Here is an 18,270-nt window from a genome sequence, read left to right as displayed (position 1 = left end):
GAATGAAGCATCCTATGGAAAAATTTTATTCTGCATTTTTGACCTATCTTCACACGTAAAGTAACCTCCTGTCAACTGTTCAGTTTATTTGTTGTCTTCAATACGGAATTAAACTTCATTATGCTTCTAGGCTTGGCAAATTTCCAAACTCGATTTTTTCGAAAACGGAGTCATATAAACAAATTTCGACTTGCTTGTTCACGTAGAATCATAAAAGTAATATTCAACATTCAGAAACATTCCTTGCCAATTATATAACTATACCTCTTGATTGTTAGAACTCTTTATATAACGATATAAATAATGTTAAAAAATATATAAGTTAAATAGATGTATAATAAACTGAAAAAATGTAAACCTTATCTTTAAATATTTATTCTTTAAAATAGGTCCACACATATCACAAACAATCTTATAACACACGGTGAAAGTAGACAAATCGTTCTACTTATAAGTTTATGAAAGAAAGGCTAAATTTGCATTCTTTACATAGATGTCTGATAACTTCTCTTTTTCTTCAATTTCTAATACACAAAGAACTTATCATCTTTACCTACTTAGGAATGGATGAACCGTTATTTTGTTTAGATGTACTCATTTACATGTCCTGCAATTTGTGCTGCCTCGTTTTCGCAGATTTTTTGATTCAAATTTCATAGATTTTAGAAAGAAAATGTGTAGTGATATATATATTGACATAATTAAGTTAATACAGAAATATATCATTATATTTACATTTTATAATATTAGTTAAACATGTTTGAATTTAAAATAACCTAAAAAAATTTTCTTCTAGTCACCTAACCTAAGATAATTTACTAAAATGTAATATAATATACACGAGAAATTTTGAGGAAAGAACTGGAAATATAATATATTAACGTCAATAGTACTTTGTGTTTACGTTTTGTAATTCATCTATTATAATTTGACAAAGCAAAATAAATCTACTTTGATTAACTCATTTCTATTATTATTACTGATAATGGCACAAATAAATCGTACGTATCTATTAATTAAAAGATTAGTTAATATATGCTACTAATGTCATCATGATTAATTATTTTAACTGTTACAGAAAGCATATGTTTAACATTACCTAAAAGTATAACAAAACAAATTAGTACATGTGAAAATAGTGAACAATATATCACGAATTTTCTACAAAATGCATTGCCTTCCTCTGATACTGGTTCGGTAGCAGATGAATTAAGAAAGGTATGATAATAATAAAAAATATATATATAGAATATAAATATATAATGAATAAATGAATAAGAATTATATTGTATTACTAATAAAATTTGATGTATTGAACACTCATATTAATTACCAGAAATTTAAATTATGACATGATTATAATTATTTTACAGTCACTAATATTTGCTAAGCATAAAAATAAATGGAACAAGAAAAAACGATGTCAAGGAAAGTTATTAACTAGTAGGAAACGAATGCAGCTTGGTTTACGTAAGATTAGTTGCAAAAGTGATATGAAATATACAGCATTGTTACCATTAAATCAGTTATGGCTAAATTATATGGAACAAGTACTTGGCTTCAAGTTTTTTAATAATATTCCGAAAGATTCTACAGATCCAAATTGGGAAAATGTTAATCAACAGTTAATTAAAGCAGATTTTCATGGTGCTGAAATTTCCATTGTTGGATCAAAATGTCCCAGTTTGGTTGGATTAAGTGGCATTGTAGTTCAAGATACAAAAAATATTTTCAGAATTTGTGGAAGAGATAATATTATGCGAAGTATATAATTTGTATTTTATACTTTTTCTATTCCTTTTTATGTCTCATACTTTATTATTATTCCTTTATCCTATCATTAATTCATGTTTATTTTCAGCAATACCTAAAGATAATGTTATTATAAATATTTATTTAAAAAACATAAAATTGGAGTTCTTCGGAAAAGATCTTTCTATAAGACCTACCGAACGAACAATAAAAAAGTTTAAATGTGGACGTATATACGAACTATAGGGAAATCTGTTGTAATTTTTGTAAAATTAGAAATAAACTTCCTTTTTAATATGTACAAAATGATTAATATATAGAATATTTATCCCGCAAAATATTATGCTAGATGGGGCAATACCAATTTGCCCTACAAAAAAAGTGAAAAAAGAATTTTGTTGAAACTTCCAAAGAAAAAGAAAGGAGAAGATTCTATTTTCAAGAAAATTGATTTTAAAAATTCATTGAGTATTCGTACATATGATTCATAAATATCACCTGCTGACTGAGTAGATAAATATTGTGCTAATAGGATATATATATACACACATATAAAACAAATATATTACTTTTCGAACAAAAATAATTAATTCTCTCATAAACGAGAATTTTTTTTAATAAATTCTTTTTTTTAATAAAAAAATCTGGTCACCTTCGACATAGGAGTATATGTACACATATATAAAACAAAAATATATTCCTTTTCAAACAAAAATAATTAGTTCTTTCATCAACGAGAATTTTTTAAAATAAATTCTTTTTCTTAATAAAAAAAATCTAGTCGCATTTGACATAGGAGTACCTGTGAAAAAAATTCTAAATAGAAATATATAATATGTAACGAAGAAATACATATAGGAATATAAAATTAATGTAAACTGTGTATTCAATTCATACAGTTGTTTATTGAAATAAATTTAATAGCGACAAATGTCTCACATTTTATACTGACTTTCAACATTACAGACATGTGATTTTGATCATGTATATGTATATTCGTGTAATTAACAACCAATTTTGGTATATTTATTTCTAAATTTACTAATATTTTATTTTAATCCACAATATTCAAACAATGATACAATTACATTATTATCTTTTTTGCAGAACGGTATTAGATACATTTTTCAATCTACATTTTCATTCGTTATATAATTTTAATGAAAGTGAAGTGATTATTGGGAATGTTACAGACTCTTCTTTGTATTATCTAATTTTAACATCTTTTATTTAATATATGCAGCTAAAATTACTGCAATCGCTAAATATCAAACGAAAGTTGCTCACAATGATCAGTATCGTTATTGCAACAAACATTATTCAAATATTTGAATAATATTCTGTTACATTATCATTGTGATATTATGATTTTCCAGTTTTCAACTTTTGTTTCATATTTATGAATAATGAGAACAATTTATAAGTGCATATCTCCTGCTCCTTTTGAAATATGTGACAGAAGAAAATTTCACTAAAAATGTGTTATGCAATAATGTTGCTCCTTTAGGAACATTGAATGTAAGATATGCCAGAAAAAGGTACTATTTTTTCCGATATACCTTTTACATCTTGTATTTGATCCTGATTTATTAGTAGAGCATTTTATACAGACAATATGAATCACTTAATGAACAGAAACGTCAACAAACACGATTCTGTCATTCTCTACATATGTATCGGAATCTGACTACCCAACTTGCATTAATACTTGTAATGTCATTATACATTAATACAATTAATATACTGAACAATACATCCAAATAGGATACTATACATACATTATGTAAACCAAATACAATAAGTAAAAAAAGAACTTGGTTATATTTCTAAAAAAATGAACACGTTAATAAAACAAAATTGTTACTTAGTTCATATAATTTTATAACACCTCCGAGTTTTCTTTACAAGTGTTATAATACTTTAATGTAACGTGTACAAAAAAGATAAGATTATAATATTGTAAGCCAGCATAAACAAGTCTCAGTACATATATCCATACATCAATATGACGAGATCGTTATAACGTTTGTTATATTTTCAATGGATTAAATATGTTCTCTGTCTAGTGAGAATATATCAGAGAGCTACCTTTGTTATCATTCTTTTTTCTTTTTTTTCCTTTAGGAAAGCATGTAATATTACTATTCTATACTTCACATTTTGGCTGCCTGATCAAATGCTAAATTTGTTATTTATCCATGCCACAACAATAACACACACAGATACTAAACTTATATACTGACAGACATACAAACGTATCTCATATCATACTATATTTAAATTTCTAGATACATTACATACAGTTTACAGACTTCTCAGCTTTATTTTGCACTGTTGTTATACTGATGTACTGATATATGCCGCTCTCTTTAATTTATCTTGTTAGGTATTTCGAGGCTCATACATTTGACTGTGACAACAACGTTTTCATTGAATCTAAATAAATAGATCCTTTATTTTATTACTACAAATTATATATTAGAATAATATTTTCACCATATTTCATTTTCCATTGGATGGACATGAATATATGTTAGTTTTGAGTACTTATCGTTTCTCTTAATAATCACTTAAATATGTTTAGCCCAATTTTCTTCTTTTCTTTTACCAAAAAGGAAGCACTGTGTAATTTCATGACACATTTATTGAATTGAAACTTACAAATATTTTTGTTTAATATTGTTAATTTTATATTATCTTAAACTAAAACTTCTTTCAATACTTAAACAAAGGCACGTACGTACGCAATACATCGATATTCCGGTGAAAGTATGTTGATAGTTACTTTATGAAGTAACATAAAATAACCCAATTCAATTGGTAGAATGTAGAATGTTGCAATATAATATGGATTACTAAAATTATTACTATTGCATACTCGTTTAAACATTCGTTATACGATGTGAATTCGCAAAATATTTAAGTATTTTTTTTGTTTTTATTACGATTATTTCCTTTTTTCCATAAACAATGGTCAATGTGTACTCTTTAATTACTTTAACAGTAAATTAATTATTTTATAAATGTTACTCATAAACTAGAAATTCGCGCTTAAATATTTTGTAGTTTACTTTGAATTCATTATTTTTATTTATGTTACAATTATCTTGCGGCAACGCTTTTCTCTTTAATGATATTATTTTAGCATTTTATATAATTGTGAGCTATTGAAATAATCTTGTTCTACCTAGATATTATAGAAAAGTAGATTTTGTTGATCTCTGTTACTGAACGTGTTGCACATTGTGTTTCACATACCATAAGCCTGGTACGCCGCTGCAGGTGGTGCATAGACACCTTGCGGTGGTGCTCCATATACGCCTTGTGGTGCATAACCAGGTGCCATCATACCTGGTCCTGCTGTCAACATTAACTGAGGTTCCGCTATAGATAGAAAATACATACGATATGATAAGATACAAAATATATATGACACATATTTGTTATTTCTTCAAGAATTTTTTTCTATTATATCAAAAATAATTACATAATTTTGTGTTGAATAAGACTTATATGTTGTAAGAAATTGCTTTAGCGTATATTTACAAAGAAAAGTTGTAAATCTTTATTTTTTGCTCTAGATTAATTTATAAAAAGATTGTTCACGTCATAACAAAAGAGAAACAAATTTTCCCCTTAAATAGCACTGCCATCTTCACGCATGTACAATTTATAAAAATTTCTAACATAGTTTCTTTTAATAATTTATTTAAATTCTTAAAAAATATTTAAACTAAGAAATAAATACTTACGCATAATCATAGGTTTATGTTCTTGATGATCAGTTTCTTCCATGCGGCGACTTTCAGCTTCTTCCAGTTTATCAACCTTTCAAAAAAATATATGTCATTATCATAATAATAAAATGTTGGCAATTAAATATATTGAATTATGAGAGGTATTACCTTAGTAATATATTCCCGCGCAACTTGTATAAGATACGGCATAGCGAAATGTAAAATACGATGTCTCCACGCAAGTTCCAAAATAACATCTGGATGAAGTAAATCATAACAATGAAACAGACATGCTGCGAAACAATCCTTTGATCCTCTCTCCAAGAACCACTCTAATAATTCTTGAGCAACTTCGGGATTGCGAGATTCTGCTGCATATTCCATAGCATCTCTATTCAGTTAACATAATAATTAAAATACTGAATAACGAAAATAGAAATAAATAATGAAAACTCATATAAATAGAATATTTAAATGTTTTACCTAAACAATCGATCCTTCTTACATAGTTCCACCGATTGTTTCCATCTGTTATTTCCTTTGTACAAGTATGCGGCAATTCTTCTAAATTCAATTAATTCATGTTTCTCCAGTTGTTGCGCTAACGCAATATTATCAAAATTATCGAACGCATCAATCGATGTTCTGAGTCCCTGATAATCTTCTTCGTCAATAAGTAGACCGTTTAATGCTTCATTAATTGCTTTATTATTTAATGCTTGAACCGACCTCAAGTATGGTTTTACAAGTTGTAAATGCCCTGTTCTCTTGAAATATGCAACTGCTCTCGTATGATCCATGCGTGGAGCAAGTACAAGTAGTATATCATTCAGAAGTAGGGGTTTATATTCGACATAAAACTGTATAGCTTTGTAATAAAGTTCAACGTTTGCCACTTTAGTAATCACATCTTTGAAATGACCTTCTCGCCATGCTTCAGTAGGGTGTTGCATCATTGCAAGGACTGCATTGTCGTACTCTTCATATTTATCATATAAAAATACAAGCTCTGCCCATAAATGTGCTTGCTCTGCTGCACGGAGTACCTATATATTTTATTAATAAATATAATACATTCTTTTCCATTTTGTTCATATTCAAATATTTTAAATGTAATTAATAGTATACCTTCGGTATATTAACTCGAGACCAGAAAAGTTCAAGATGTTCTCGCATTCGTTGAGGTTTATACTTGCTATAAAGTATAGCTAATTCAGTGAACATTCCCATATGCGCTCTTTCAAGTCCCAAAGCAGCTTCCAATAAATTAATAAGTTCCTCAAAGTGCCCCCGATCTTGATAATAATTGATTAAATCTTCTAATTCATCGGCATGTACGACTATATGTAATCCACACATTTGTGCTAATCTAAATTCTCCGCTATCCACACAAGCAAAACAAACTTCTTTCCAAGTACGAGTTGAATTCGCTTTGCGAGCGCTGTCGACGGCGCCTTGGAATTCTTTTAAGTGAACAAGCGTAATAGCTAATCGTGCAAAATTCGATACATTATTGTACAAAAGTTTAGCAGCATCGTACATCTTGTCGTCGAAACATCTATCGCCAATCTAATAACAAGTAATATAGATTTACATTTATGGACATAAATATATCTGTTTTAGAGATAATATACATAAATAAATATTACATATCTAATATGTATACATAAAACTTACCTTTTGTATGTCGGCATGATTAGGACCAGAAATAAATTCTTCAAGATCTGCAAGTCTATTGGTTCTTGCATATGCGTAAATTAATTCACTTTCAATGAAAGATTCACGCGCTTTTTTGCGAGCCATTTGCAAGTAACGAACCAAATCCTCCCAATGAGAAGTTCGATGAGTAGTTTCTACTACATCTACATACGCTGATGGATCGTCAGCCTTAATAAAACTATCTATGGCTTCTTTCACTAAACCTTGTTGTAATTGTGCTCTGGCTAATTGAGACCATACCGGCGGTTCATTACATCTATAAGAACAGACCATTAATTTTTAAAAAATGAATTACAATCAACCATTCTACTAATTATGTTATTCAGTTCATTAATATACTATTTCACGTTAAATTTCATACATAGTACTTTCTACAAATTTCATACATAGATACTTTCTACAAATTTAATTCATTATAGCTCACCTTTCAGCAAATTCGTAAGCTCTGTCTAAATTATTAACCTGCTCGATTAAAACTTGGATAGCTGACGTGTTCACATCGAATTTTTTAAAGATGGCAAAAGCTTCTTCGTATAACTCATTGTTAATAGCAATGTTAGCAATGTCAGGAGCGTCATAATTATCCAGCCGATTGATGTACTCCATAACACGCGTACGATCAGCCTTTATTGCCGTTAAAATCAAAAGATTTTGTAAATTGCGATGATCACTAAATACACTACTGTCGAGTACGATTTTCTCAAGAAGCTCAATTAGTTCATTGGGTAAATCAGCAGTCATAAATGCTTTAACAGTAACCGATATATCTTCAGGATCTTGTGTTTCTGATAAAGCTGTTTGTACAACCTACAAAGAAATCTCGATAATTTCATAACAATTGCATACAAGCATAGTTAAAATTATAAAAACAAATTTTCATTAAATGTTTAAAAAATTATTGACGCTACTTTTATCATTTTCCTTTACTGTAAACTTACCTGATCAATCAACGGCCTTTTGTAAGGGTTGCTCTCAAGAAGAACTTCAGCCCATAAATCTGGATCTCTACGTCTCACTAAATATCTAGCTTCACTTTTGAAAAGGCTATTTTCGTTACATACGCTTATCAATTCCCTATCGCATTGACCACGCTCATACGCAATACACGCTAAATGTGGATCACGTTTTTCACAATATTTTCCTACTACTCTACTATCATAAAATTGATTCTCTCTGTAAAATTAAAATTTAGTTAATAAAGAACATTTTATATAATATATTTTTTTGCTATGTCAAGATATATTTAGATTTACTTACTTAAGAAATCTCTCTGGATTATTATTACTGTCAATGTATATCTTCGCTAGTGCATTATGCGTTGCAGGTTCAACACAACCTTCATGGACACGAGACTCCAGCCATGGAAGTAAGAGCTTCAAACGGTTTCTCTTCTCAACTTCTTCTACAAGTTCGTCAGTAGAGAACTGACCACGTACCACAAGGATTAAATTTTTTATTATATCCTCTGAGCAATCTACATCAAGTAAACCACCCACTACAACTGGTAGACGTGACGGATTTACCTAAAATTAAACCACCATTACAATAAATAAAGCTAGAAACTATATTGTAATTATTATTTGTCGTAAAGTTTAGTCATTACAAAATTTATAACTCTTATATTAAATTCGATGCAGAATGACGATTAATGAAACTTACTTTTTGAACGTAAATTTCTATGTATTTTTGTAAATTATTTCGGTAGAGATACAGTACAAGATCATGTACAAAATCGAATCGATCACAAACAATGATCAAAGGTAACTGGTCAGATAATTTTGCCTCTTTGAGGAAATTTTTTACACGTTCTGGATTGTAACAATTACTTTCTCTACAAATTCGTTCCACTTCTTTAATTTGTCCAGTTTTACATGCTGCTTGAATATATTTAAAATGTACTTCTTGATCTTGACTGAAATTAACAATAGATCCCAGGAAATAAAACAGTCCCTCATATGATTTAAAACTTTCAAATAGATCTGAAAATAATGATTATATGAAGTAAATAAACCAATACATAGTAATATAAATAACATAAATCAATATATGTTTAAAATAACATTATTAGCAAATTATAAATACCTATCAGTGCTTTAGTAGTCAACTGTTCATGATATTTTGTTGCAATTTGAATACAGATTTGTAAATTCTGTCTTATGTTAGCAGTCAACATTGCCTTCAAACATTCCAAAGAATCTTCAACTGATAATGTTCCAAAAAATCCTACAAGCCAATCCGGAGAAAGTAAATGTGTATGTACTACAGCTCTCTTAATGTCATACAAATCGGTGTAATGTTCCAAAGCACGTTGTAATAAGCCAGCTTTTTCACATAACTGTGCAATGTGAGCTCTGTCATAGTGTGTGAACATTTGATTTCCTAAGATTGCATCAGCAACTTGTGGAGCAGACATTAAGTTCATTTCTAAAAGTCGTGTTTGTAAAGCTCCTTCACTTGGCCGATTATTTTTCAAAGCATCCAATAAAAATGCTGTACATTGTTGAACCATGTTTTGTTCCATGAATATATCCACAATTTGGTTGATATCGGCTAAGGGTTCATCATCTTGGACCAACATCTGGGCGAATGCTACACCCTGATCTGGATTAATTCTCATGACATTCCTTAACAAAAATATATAATCAGGGGTATAAGAAACTTTCTTAGCATACAGTACAATTTTCTGGAATTGTCCAGTTTCTGCAAAACATTGTATAACTTTATTAGGGACATTAGCTCTTAAATAAACACTAAGAGCTAAAGTTGGATCAGCTTGTTTCACTAAGTCACCCAATTCTTCGCTACATTCTAATTTATCTTCTTTCAACCATTTCTCAAGAAGCTGCTTACGACCTTGCACAAGCACTGGACGACATAATTCTAAAGATTCATATTTATTTAATTGTCCTTGATCTAGAAGTATTCCAAAATATTGCAATAAGGGTGATGTTTGTCCTTGCGTAGTTGGTACCTGTTGGAACCGTTGAATAGTCGCCGGAGTTCGAAGTATTCCTTTCGGAGCATTTGCTGCAACTTTGGCTGCTTCCGCGTATTGACCATTTTGGAAAAGCAAATTAAATTTCCTGACGAACAAGTCTTCAGCTCCTGACAAATTATTTCTTACAGCCATTCGCAATGCAAGTTCAGAATTTTGTAGTACTCCATTTATATATGGAATTATGTTTTCTTCATCAACGGATACAGATAATACTTGACCTTTCCGATTTACTCCTATTATACCACCAGATGCTTCATGCGGTGCAGTGACAAAAATAGTTTCTCCAGATATGCGATTCATAAATATACATGTAGCAGATTCAATATCATACATATGTATATAGCCATACTTTGTTATTAAATATATAACATCATACTTTGAGCTGACTTGCATAGCGACAGGAAAGTCATTTCCAGCTTCTGGTGGGAAAAAAACATCTACTGCCTTCTTTGGGAAAGGATGATTACCAGCAGGAGGTTGACCTACTTCGATAATATGGAGCTTTGCACCTTGTACTGTTCTGACAGCAAAACAAAATAAGTTACTTGGTTCTGCGTTTCCTTCCATTTTAAATTGGGCAAAAGAAGCAGCATGTCCTTCGATTGGTTGAGAACATTTTCTCTCGACAGAATAAAGTTGCATAGCACCAACCACTCTATTGTGCTGAGCAGAAATACCAATCAATAATAGCCATGTTTGTTTTGGATCAGTTCTATAATTAATTATTTGACAGCCATTTAGTGACGAATGTCTGTCAAACATTTTATTCGGTGTAGATTCTCCTTCCATAGACCAGTGATAAACTGCAGTTTCTGTTACCAATGCCAAAGTATTTAATGATATCCACTTCCAAAAGACTACATCTTCTGTCATTGTATGAGCTTTCATTTTTGATTTCATTTCTATGTTAAAAATCTGAAGAGTTTTCATTGCTAATAGTAAGAATAAAATATGTTACTAAATTTATTATTAAGTTCCATGTATTTATTTTATATTAATTATTACCTTTTAAAGCTATTACTTTACTTGCAGGATTCATGATCGCAGAATCTGCAGAAATAGGTCTCCTGATTGGATTTGCAGAATCATTCATATCGATAATAACTACCTGTGCAGTATCACCAACTTTTTCTCGAACACAAATAAATTTATCAGATTCCATTGTGAGTGTGTTAAAGCTGACATTGTTAGCATTAATCCCAACAGCTGTAAGCTAGAAAAAAGAAAATGACAAAAACAAATTATCATACTGAGAAACAGCTCTTTAATTGAAATATATCTAAATATTCTATAAATTGTAATTAGAATATCTTATTCTTTAAATAACTTTAATGTATCAAAATTATTGGAGGGAGCTTTTAATATAATTTTATATTAAACATATTTAATAATTAATTTAAGATAAATAAGCATAAAAGTGTTCCACATTGATTTTTATCTAATCTGAAAATTTAATAAAAATTGTTATTGAACTAAATTATATTTCACGCTAAGAATTAATTTCATCAGCTTCAGGAAGATGGGAGAAATAGATTAGTTAAATGCAGTTTATCTGGAATGTAGAATAAAAAATACATAATGATACATGATTGCAATTAAAAGCTATTTCACGCGAAATCGCAAATCACTATCATAAAGAAGTAAATTACAGACGAATTAATGAATCATAATCTAATTCCATATTGCTATCGCGAGATTTGCGAAACATAACGAATATTTTAATTAGAAAATTCACGATGTATAAAGACGGAAATAAGGGGCGTATATGTCGAGTAGACGTGGCCCTCGTTGATAAAAAAAATCAATTTATTTTTCTCGTCGACACTGCTATACAGAATAATATTATGATTAGTTAACCTCTAAATATCCTATTACGAACGTTCATATAAATTGATAAAAATTTAGTATAACGAACGAACATGCGATCACTATTATACCTGTCAAAGTAATGTCAATTCAAAAGTATTTTAACGGAATTTGTATTTCCTCGTTACGGCAATAAAACTGGCAGCTAAAAATTTTCTAGAAGAACGTTATAATAGTAAAATGAAATTGAAAATGTAGTTGGCGAAAATGAAGCTGTTTGACGACGTGTCGAAATAATAGAAGAGCCGGGTACGAAAGCAGGTCACCTACCTGGAGATGTTCTTGAAACCTTATGGGTAGTAACTGCGTCATTTTCCTAATGTTTTCCCAAAATTTTCGAGGTTTTTCAGCCGCGGTTACCTAATGAAAAATCTATCGCGGCTGTCTATCGTTCCTATGTACAACTGTTTTGGCTTATAGTGCGCTCTTCTCAACCAAAAAACCTCGGTCCAACCATCAGCGCACAAAACCAACTGACGCAAAGTGAATGCCGTCACTACTTGCCGCTGACACCCATCATGGCCGCCAATGACCGCCCCTCTATCTAAAAATAGTCCCTCAAGTACAAAAGTGTTTCGATCGATCCTATATTCTGATATTGCCAAACGTTTGTAAACGCATCCAAATAGTTACATTATACGAGACCTGTAACCGAATATCGAATAACCACAATTATCTTTTTAATTCCGTCAATTTAAACGTTCGGTAGCGTAAGAATACACGTAACTGGATTTTCTAGCAAATCTCTCCAACATCACCCCTTCCTTTCTTCAATTCTCAACCCCCACTCCATGCTATGAATGAAGCTGCAACGGCGCACAATTGAGTACATTACGTATACGTTTTCCATCATGTACATTTCCTCGTATAGGAAATTAATATCCAGTCTCACTAGAGCTTACTACTACAGTAAAGGAAATAGGAATCATAATTAAAAGTTGTATTATAACATGATTTTTCAAGAGTTTGAAGTTTTGAATCACATATCTATGCACGAAGATTGTTGCAATATTAATTCATAAAATTTGAGCTTTATAGGTATTTATAACTATTCGACAATATATAGATACAAATAGATAATTAAAAATTAATTGAATTAAAGTACGTTATGTTGCAATATCAATTCAGAAAATTTAAGGTCTATAAGTATTTATAACTATCCGACAATATATAGACACAAATAGATGATTAAGAATTAATTGAGTTAAAGTACGTTAAGTATGTTGCAATATTAATTCAGAAAATTTGAGGTCTATAGGTATTTATAACTATTCGACAATATATACACACAAAAGGATGATTAAGATTTAATTGAATTAAAGTATGTTAAGTATCAATTTAATAAAATTAAGTATTAATAAATTAAAAATAAAATTTATTTCATTTTCAGAGCTGTTGTCAAAACTGTATAATACATATGTTGCACAAATATTATACAGATATAATTGTTGGTCATTTTAATCAAAGAGACCGAAACCCATGTCGTCGTCTTCCGATTCAGATTCCTCTTTCGCTGGTTTTTTCTCTTCTGTAAACAGAAATTATGTGAATAATTTTTATATAATTTCTAATTGTATTATATATTCATATAACATTTACCTTTCTTTTCTTCAGCTGGGGCTGCTGCACCTCCTGCAGGTGCAGCATCTGCACTAACAGCTACAGCACCACCAACTGGCATGGATAATAATTTTTCCATCCCTGAAAGAATCAAACATCTTTTTGTTAAACTGACCTGTGTTAGTAGAATGTCGAATAATATTAATACATTGATATCAATGAAACAAAACAGTTTTTAATTAATTTGACAAAACATTATTTCCAAAACAAAACAAACCATGTTAAGATAAAAATAGATATAGACAAGTCATTTAACAGCCTTACTGATCAACTCTATAAATTGGAAAATAGAGAAAAATTGCGATCATAAACATTATTTTTAAAAATATATCTTGAAATTTGCGATTATTTATGCCATTTCTTTGTAACAAATAGGTTCGTGAAAATAAGCCCTTTGTTTCTTAACCCTTTGCGCTCAAGAGGCGACTCAATCGCTACAGCGTTTCATACGGCAATGGCGAGTGAGAAGCAAGTCTCTGTTAGATTTTGTCATCGCCAATTAATGATAGCACAGTATTTTTCGAAAATAGGTACCTTAGGTCTTTATGTTCTTTGTTAGGAAGTGTCACACTTTGAAATGGGGATAAAAGATATTTAATCTCAAACTCCTCCAAAACCATGGTTCTGACGTCTCCTACATTAGTTTGGATTCGATGATTTTGATTGGTGGCTTAGAAGCCCTAAAAAATGGATTTTGGAAATGAAATTTGTTCAAATGAAGATGAATTTGATTTTGAATTGTTGAGAGACAAGATCGATCCATGAAGGATAAAGAAAATGAAAGCAGTGATGGAAATAGTGACATAGTATTAAGTGTAAGAAATCGAAAGATTAGAATAGTAGATAGTGAATCCAAAAGTGACAGTGATGCCCCATATAATCCTAATAATTCAGAATGGACACCTTTTGAAGAATCTAGCGAAATACCGCCGAGAATAAAAGTCATAGCCGACGAAAAACCTGAAAGGCCACAGGTATCCTCAAACGTTGAACCATTGAATTTTTTAAAGATATTTCTTACCGATAAATCAAGTAATAACTGAAACAAACGGTTATGCTGCAAGAAAGATATAAGAGGGAGAATATTGTTATAACATTCAATTTGGCAAATATGACATAATGTCACCAAAGAAGAATTTTGGCCAAAGTAAGGATGCATCTTGGTGAATGCTTTATAAATTACCATACAAAAAAATACAGAAATTAATATTACAAAATCACATTTTTAAAAACGGAAATTTTTTAAAATAAATTATTAGAATATAATGTTCTTGTAAGTTAATTTGTGTATATAATCATTTTATGTTACCTGTAAGACACTCATCACATATGCGCAAATCATCTCGAGTTGCTACTTCACCAGACTAAGAAAGTCATTAAGCGCAAAAGGTTAAAATATTGAATGTGTATCTGACAAAACTGAAACTTGATGAAATTGAGAAATTCATATAAAATAGAGCTGATTAATTTAACTTCTGACAGACTCACATAGTAATTGTTTCTTTTATAGATATTAGTAAAAAAGATATTTTAAACATTGAATTATTTCATAGTTTATCTATACACATGTATGTGTTAATATTTAAATTTAAAGAAGTTGTACCTTGTGCAATAAGTTCATCTACTGATTTTCCATTCAGTTCTGAGATGACTTTCTTAAGCTTTTCTGTATCAGCTTCAATTCCAACGGATGATAAAATTTTTTCAATATCATTTTGACTAGGAGATGCTTTCCCTCCCAGGGTAGCTAAAAGATAAGCGGCCACGTAACGCATTCTGAAATAAGAAACACATTTTGAATGCCCTTTTGAATCTAATATCTCGTCATTATTTATATTGATCAGTTTCTTTCAGCAAGAAATTGCCATCACAGTTCTCAGTCGAAAGATGGTGAATATTTATATCATCATATACAGTGCATATTAGTATTATACATAAGTGAATTTGGCAACAAATAACATTCGTTTATCAAGAAAAATAATTAGCATTAGATATATAGGAATCTAAATATAATTTTTTACGTCTCCTTATACTGAAATCTATTTTTGCGTTTCAGATACTATTAACTATACACAGAGTGTATAAGATATTTGTATAATTAATTATTCGTATAATAATTTGTACAATTACATAATATTGAAATAATAAAACTTAAAATATAATAATATAATTAACTATATTAGAAAAATTATGAATAACAAATACACGTGAATAATGAAATCTTTATTGTATCGTAAATCATCTTGTAATGTAATATATTATATTATAAATAAATTTAATTATTTAATATATGAATAGGTGGCACACTTAAAATGAACAATATTATTTATTATAAATTACATTTAAATCCATATATTTACCTTTAAGCCTTGCGACACGAAACGTGTACACGCTCAAAAAGAAAAGTACGTTCACTTCGAAGCGTTGATAGAAGGTAAAGAACATAGAACACCAAACTTTAAAGGAAGGAAACATTTATATCTATTGAAACGCCATCTATCGTAAACAAATACAATATTAAATTTCCAACTTATATAATTTTTATTTCTACAATAATATGAATTTACATAATAAAAAAATTGATATATATATAACACTCTCAGAACAAAAATATTATTATTAAATAAAAGTATAATTACCATTTATTGTCGCTTGGCAGGAATTAAATATTACATACTTCGTTCTTGTTTTTTTATAACTTTTATTATTACGTTTAGTTACAAGAGTAAGTCAAGTTAATGTTATTAATTGAAACACTAATTTAAAATTAATTCTAATTATTTTATTTCTAGTTTATTATTATCTAGTTTATTTCAAGTTCTAGTTTATTTTGTCTCCTGGTTAACAATATCTCCAAGAGATGGCGTTTGATGATTTGATCTTGAGTTTATTTTTTCCTTTGTTTTACCAGAGAAAAAATGAAAGTGCTGACGCCCACGATCATATAAATAGGTCTCGACACTTGCTAGGGAAAACCGTATGAAAATTGAGTCGTGTTATAATCGTGAAAAATCATCATGGAAGGTTAATAAAGTACACGATTTTACGAAGGTGAAGGAAATGAAAAGAGTGTCCCTATCTCTGTTTGTGGTATTCATTGCGTGTCAAGGGTGCGCAGGACGAGAACTTCCATGTTCTTCCATGTTAGTTACGACTCAATTTTCGAATGATTTTTCCTAAGCTCCGGCAAAGAGGAAATCTCCTCTTTGGCTTTGGTATATGAGTCTCAAGACCTGTTTATATAATCGTGTTTACACTAATTATTATAGTTTTTCCACAGTACAGGTGCTACACCAAGCGGTCACATGCTGGAAGATGTTCCACGCTAGCATATACAAGAACCTATTTACATAGATCCACCACAAACGAGATATAATCGCCTATGTGTCCATTCTACAGAATCTATTTCATTGTACGATTCTACGGAAAAGTTTATACTTTTTTATCCGATAAAAACACTTATTAGAATAACAAAATCGCACAATAATTACACTAAGTTACCTCAGAATGAGAAGTTAATGGTTTATTAAATTTATTTTAGAAAAATTAATAAGTATATTTTTATATCTTTATACATTCTTTTAATATTAATATTATATTTTCGTAAATATTAAATTTTTACAATTTATATTGATAAATTTTTGATTATTTTTATTTATTATAATACGCTTGCATATTCTTACAATTTTGCAGATGAAAATTGTGATTAAAATATTTAAAACATAAGAAACTGCTGTACCAAGAACATAATTTTTGATTAATTTAAAAAAAATAAAAAACCACGCATTCGAATTCTTTTGGGATTGTTTACTATGAACCTAAAATATTGAATGAACACTCATTCGAGATTTCACAGTTCTTGCCGTCTCCTTGTTAATCATAGCTGTATAGAGTATAAATATTTCTGTCCCTTTTTTGCTTTGACTCCTCTCCCGCCCTTGTCGTTTTAATATCATGAAAAAAAAGAATTTAGTTAAACAATATTGCATCGGATAACAATTAGCATTAGCAAACAATAGATGAAACTGATACATACATATGTATTACTAACTTGGTTATAAATAAATTATTAAAAATTGTCTTTCCTTTTTTTATATTTCTCTTAAAACTTACTCATTTATTTATAAGAAAAGTTAGGAATATCAAATTATTTTCGAATATTAGATATTAATTGTTAAAATTGGAAGAATTATTAGATCTTAATGTTACAATTGTATGTTTGTTTCATGAATAAAATTTACATTAGGGTGTTTCGATATACCCTCACTCGTCATAACAGAATTATCATTATTATTTGATTATATCATATGTTGCTTATTTGTATCTGCTAAACTCTATTTTATATACATTTCATGTATGTGAACGTTTCGTTTTCCAAATATTTTCGTCGCTCAATAACCGGACGACGCCAATGCTATAAATGTATGTATATACAGGGTGGTTGGTAACTGGCGGTACAAGCGGAAAGGGGGTGATTCTACGCGAAAAAGAAGTCGAAAATATAGAATAAACATTTTTTTTTTATTTTTTTTCTTTTCTTTTAATTTTTCCATCGAGACAACGATCTACAGTGAGATC

At 29.6% G+C, this 18,270-nt stretch overlaps 3 protein-coding genes, 1 long non-coding RNA gene and 1 other non-coding gene across 5 annotated transcripts; 2 read left to right on the top strand and 3 right to left on the bottom strand.

Moving 5' to 3' along the window:
- The first annotated feature begins 571 nt into the window (after positions 1–571).
- LOC117211836 (ribonuclease P protein subunit p29) lies at positions 572–2,053 on the top strand. Its single transcript, XM_033456086.1, has 5 exons — positions 572–705; positions 797–1,001; positions 1,079–1,218; positions 1,374–1,764; positions 1,862–2,053. The coding sequence occupies exons 2-5, from the start codon at positions 986–988 to the stop codon at positions 1,996–1,998; spliced, it is 684 nt and encodes a 227-aa protein (XP_033311977.1). The 5' UTR covers positions 572–705; positions 797–985; the 3' UTR covers positions 1,999–2,053.
- A 2,761-nt stretch (positions 2,054–4,814) lies between these two features.
- On the bottom strand, positions 4,815–12,839 carry LOC117211833 (clathrin heavy chain). The gene is made up of 14 exons (XM_033456080.1): positions 12,706–12,839; positions 12,343–12,616; positions 11,212–11,419; positions 9,291–11,138; positions 8,868–9,187; positions 8,466–8,731; positions 8,147–8,381; positions 7,633–8,015; positions 7,167–7,464; positions 6,618–7,058; positions 5,973–6,535; positions 5,658–5,880; positions 5,505–5,580; positions 4,815–5,136 (listed from the first exon to the last, which is right to left on the bottom strand). Exons 2-14 carry the CDS (start codon positions 12,382–12,384, stop codon positions 5,003–5,005), a joined length of 5,037 nt encoding a protein of 1,678 aa, XP_033311971.1. The 5' UTR covers positions 12,385–12,616; positions 12,706–12,839; the 3' UTR covers positions 4,815–5,002.
- Positions 12,840–13,426: 587 nt separating this feature from the next.
- Positions 13,427–16,186, bottom strand: LOC117211837 (60S acidic ribosomal protein P2). Its single transcript, XM_033456087.1, has 4 exons — positions 16,053–16,186; positions 15,296–15,468; positions 13,672–13,773; positions 13,427–13,600 (listed from the first exon to the last, which is right to left on the bottom strand). Exons 2-4 carry the CDS (start codon positions 15,465–15,467, stop codon positions 13,530–13,532), a joined length of 345 nt encoding a protein of 114 aa, XP_033311978.1. The 5' UTR covers position 15,468; positions 16,053–16,186; the 3' UTR covers positions 13,427–13,529.
- On the bottom strand, positions 15,535–15,607 carry LOC117211842. Its single transcript, XR_004488359.1, has one exon. It is a non-coding gene; the product is annotated as a small nucleolar RNA Me28S-Am982 (small nucleolar RNA).
- A 318-nt stretch (positions 16,187–16,504) lies between the features above and the next one.
- LOC117211827 lies at positions 16,505–17,264 on the top strand. The gene is made up of 2 exons (XR_004488358.1): positions 16,505–16,835; positions 16,962–17,264. It is a non-coding gene; the product is annotated as an uncharacterized LOC117211827 (long non-coding RNA).
- The last annotated feature ends 1,006 nt before the right edge of the window (positions 17,265–18,270 follow it).

Source organism: Bombus bifarius, unplaced genomic scaffold (genome assembly GCF_011952205.1).
Source record: "Bombus bifarius isolate JDL3187 unplaced genomic scaffold, Bbif_JDL3187 scf7180000008247, whole genome shotgun sequence".
In the NCBI taxonomy this organism is placed as follows: domain Eukaryota; kingdom Metazoa; phylum Arthropoda; class Insecta; order Hymenoptera; family Apidae; genus Bombus; species Bombus bifarius.
The sequence above is the reverse complement of the archived record's forward strand: the minus strand, read 5'-3'. Positions and strand labels throughout refer to the sequence as shown.

What these genes read in the sequence shown, in the direction of transcription:
- LOC117211836 (XM_033456086.1), top strand. An exon ending in TAGCAGATGAATTAAGAAAG is followed by an intron (nt 1,219 to 1,373) that starts GTATGATAATAA and finishes ATTATTTTACAG; the next exon opens with TCACTAATATTTGCTAAGCA. An exon ending in AAGAGATAATATTATGCGAA is followed by an intron (nt 1,765 to 1,861) that starts GTATATAATTTG and finishes GTTTATTTTCAG; the next exon opens with CAATACCTAAAGATAATGTT.
- LOC117211833 (XM_033456080.1), bottom strand. Translation starts at nt 12,384, where the DNA reads ATGACGCAGTTACTACCCATAAGGTTTCAAGAACATCTCCAG. An exon ending in CTCGAGTTAATATACCGAAG is followed by an intron (nt 6,536 to 6,617) that starts GTATACTATTAA and finishes TAAAATATATAG; the next exon opens with GTACTCCGTGCAGCAGAGCA. An exon ending in AAGAAGGATCGATTGTTTAG is followed by an intron (nt 5,881 to 5,972) that starts GTAAAACATTTA and finishes TTAACTGAATAG; the next exon opens with AGATGCTATGGAATATGCAG.
- LOC117211837 (XM_033456087.1), bottom strand. Translation starts at nt 15,467, where the DNA reads ATGCGTTACGTGGCCGCTTATCTTTTAGCTACCCTGGGAGGGAAAGCA. An exon ending in AGATGAACTTATTGCACAAG is followed by an intron (nt 13,774 to 15,295) that starts GTACAACTTCTT and finishes TGATTCTTTCAG; the next exon opens with GGATGGAAAAATTATTATCC. An exon ending in CCCAGCTGAAGAAAAGAAAG is followed by an intron (nt 13,601 to 13,671) that starts GTAAATGTTATA and finishes TTCTGTTTACAG; the next exon opens with AAGAGAAAAAACCAGCGAAA.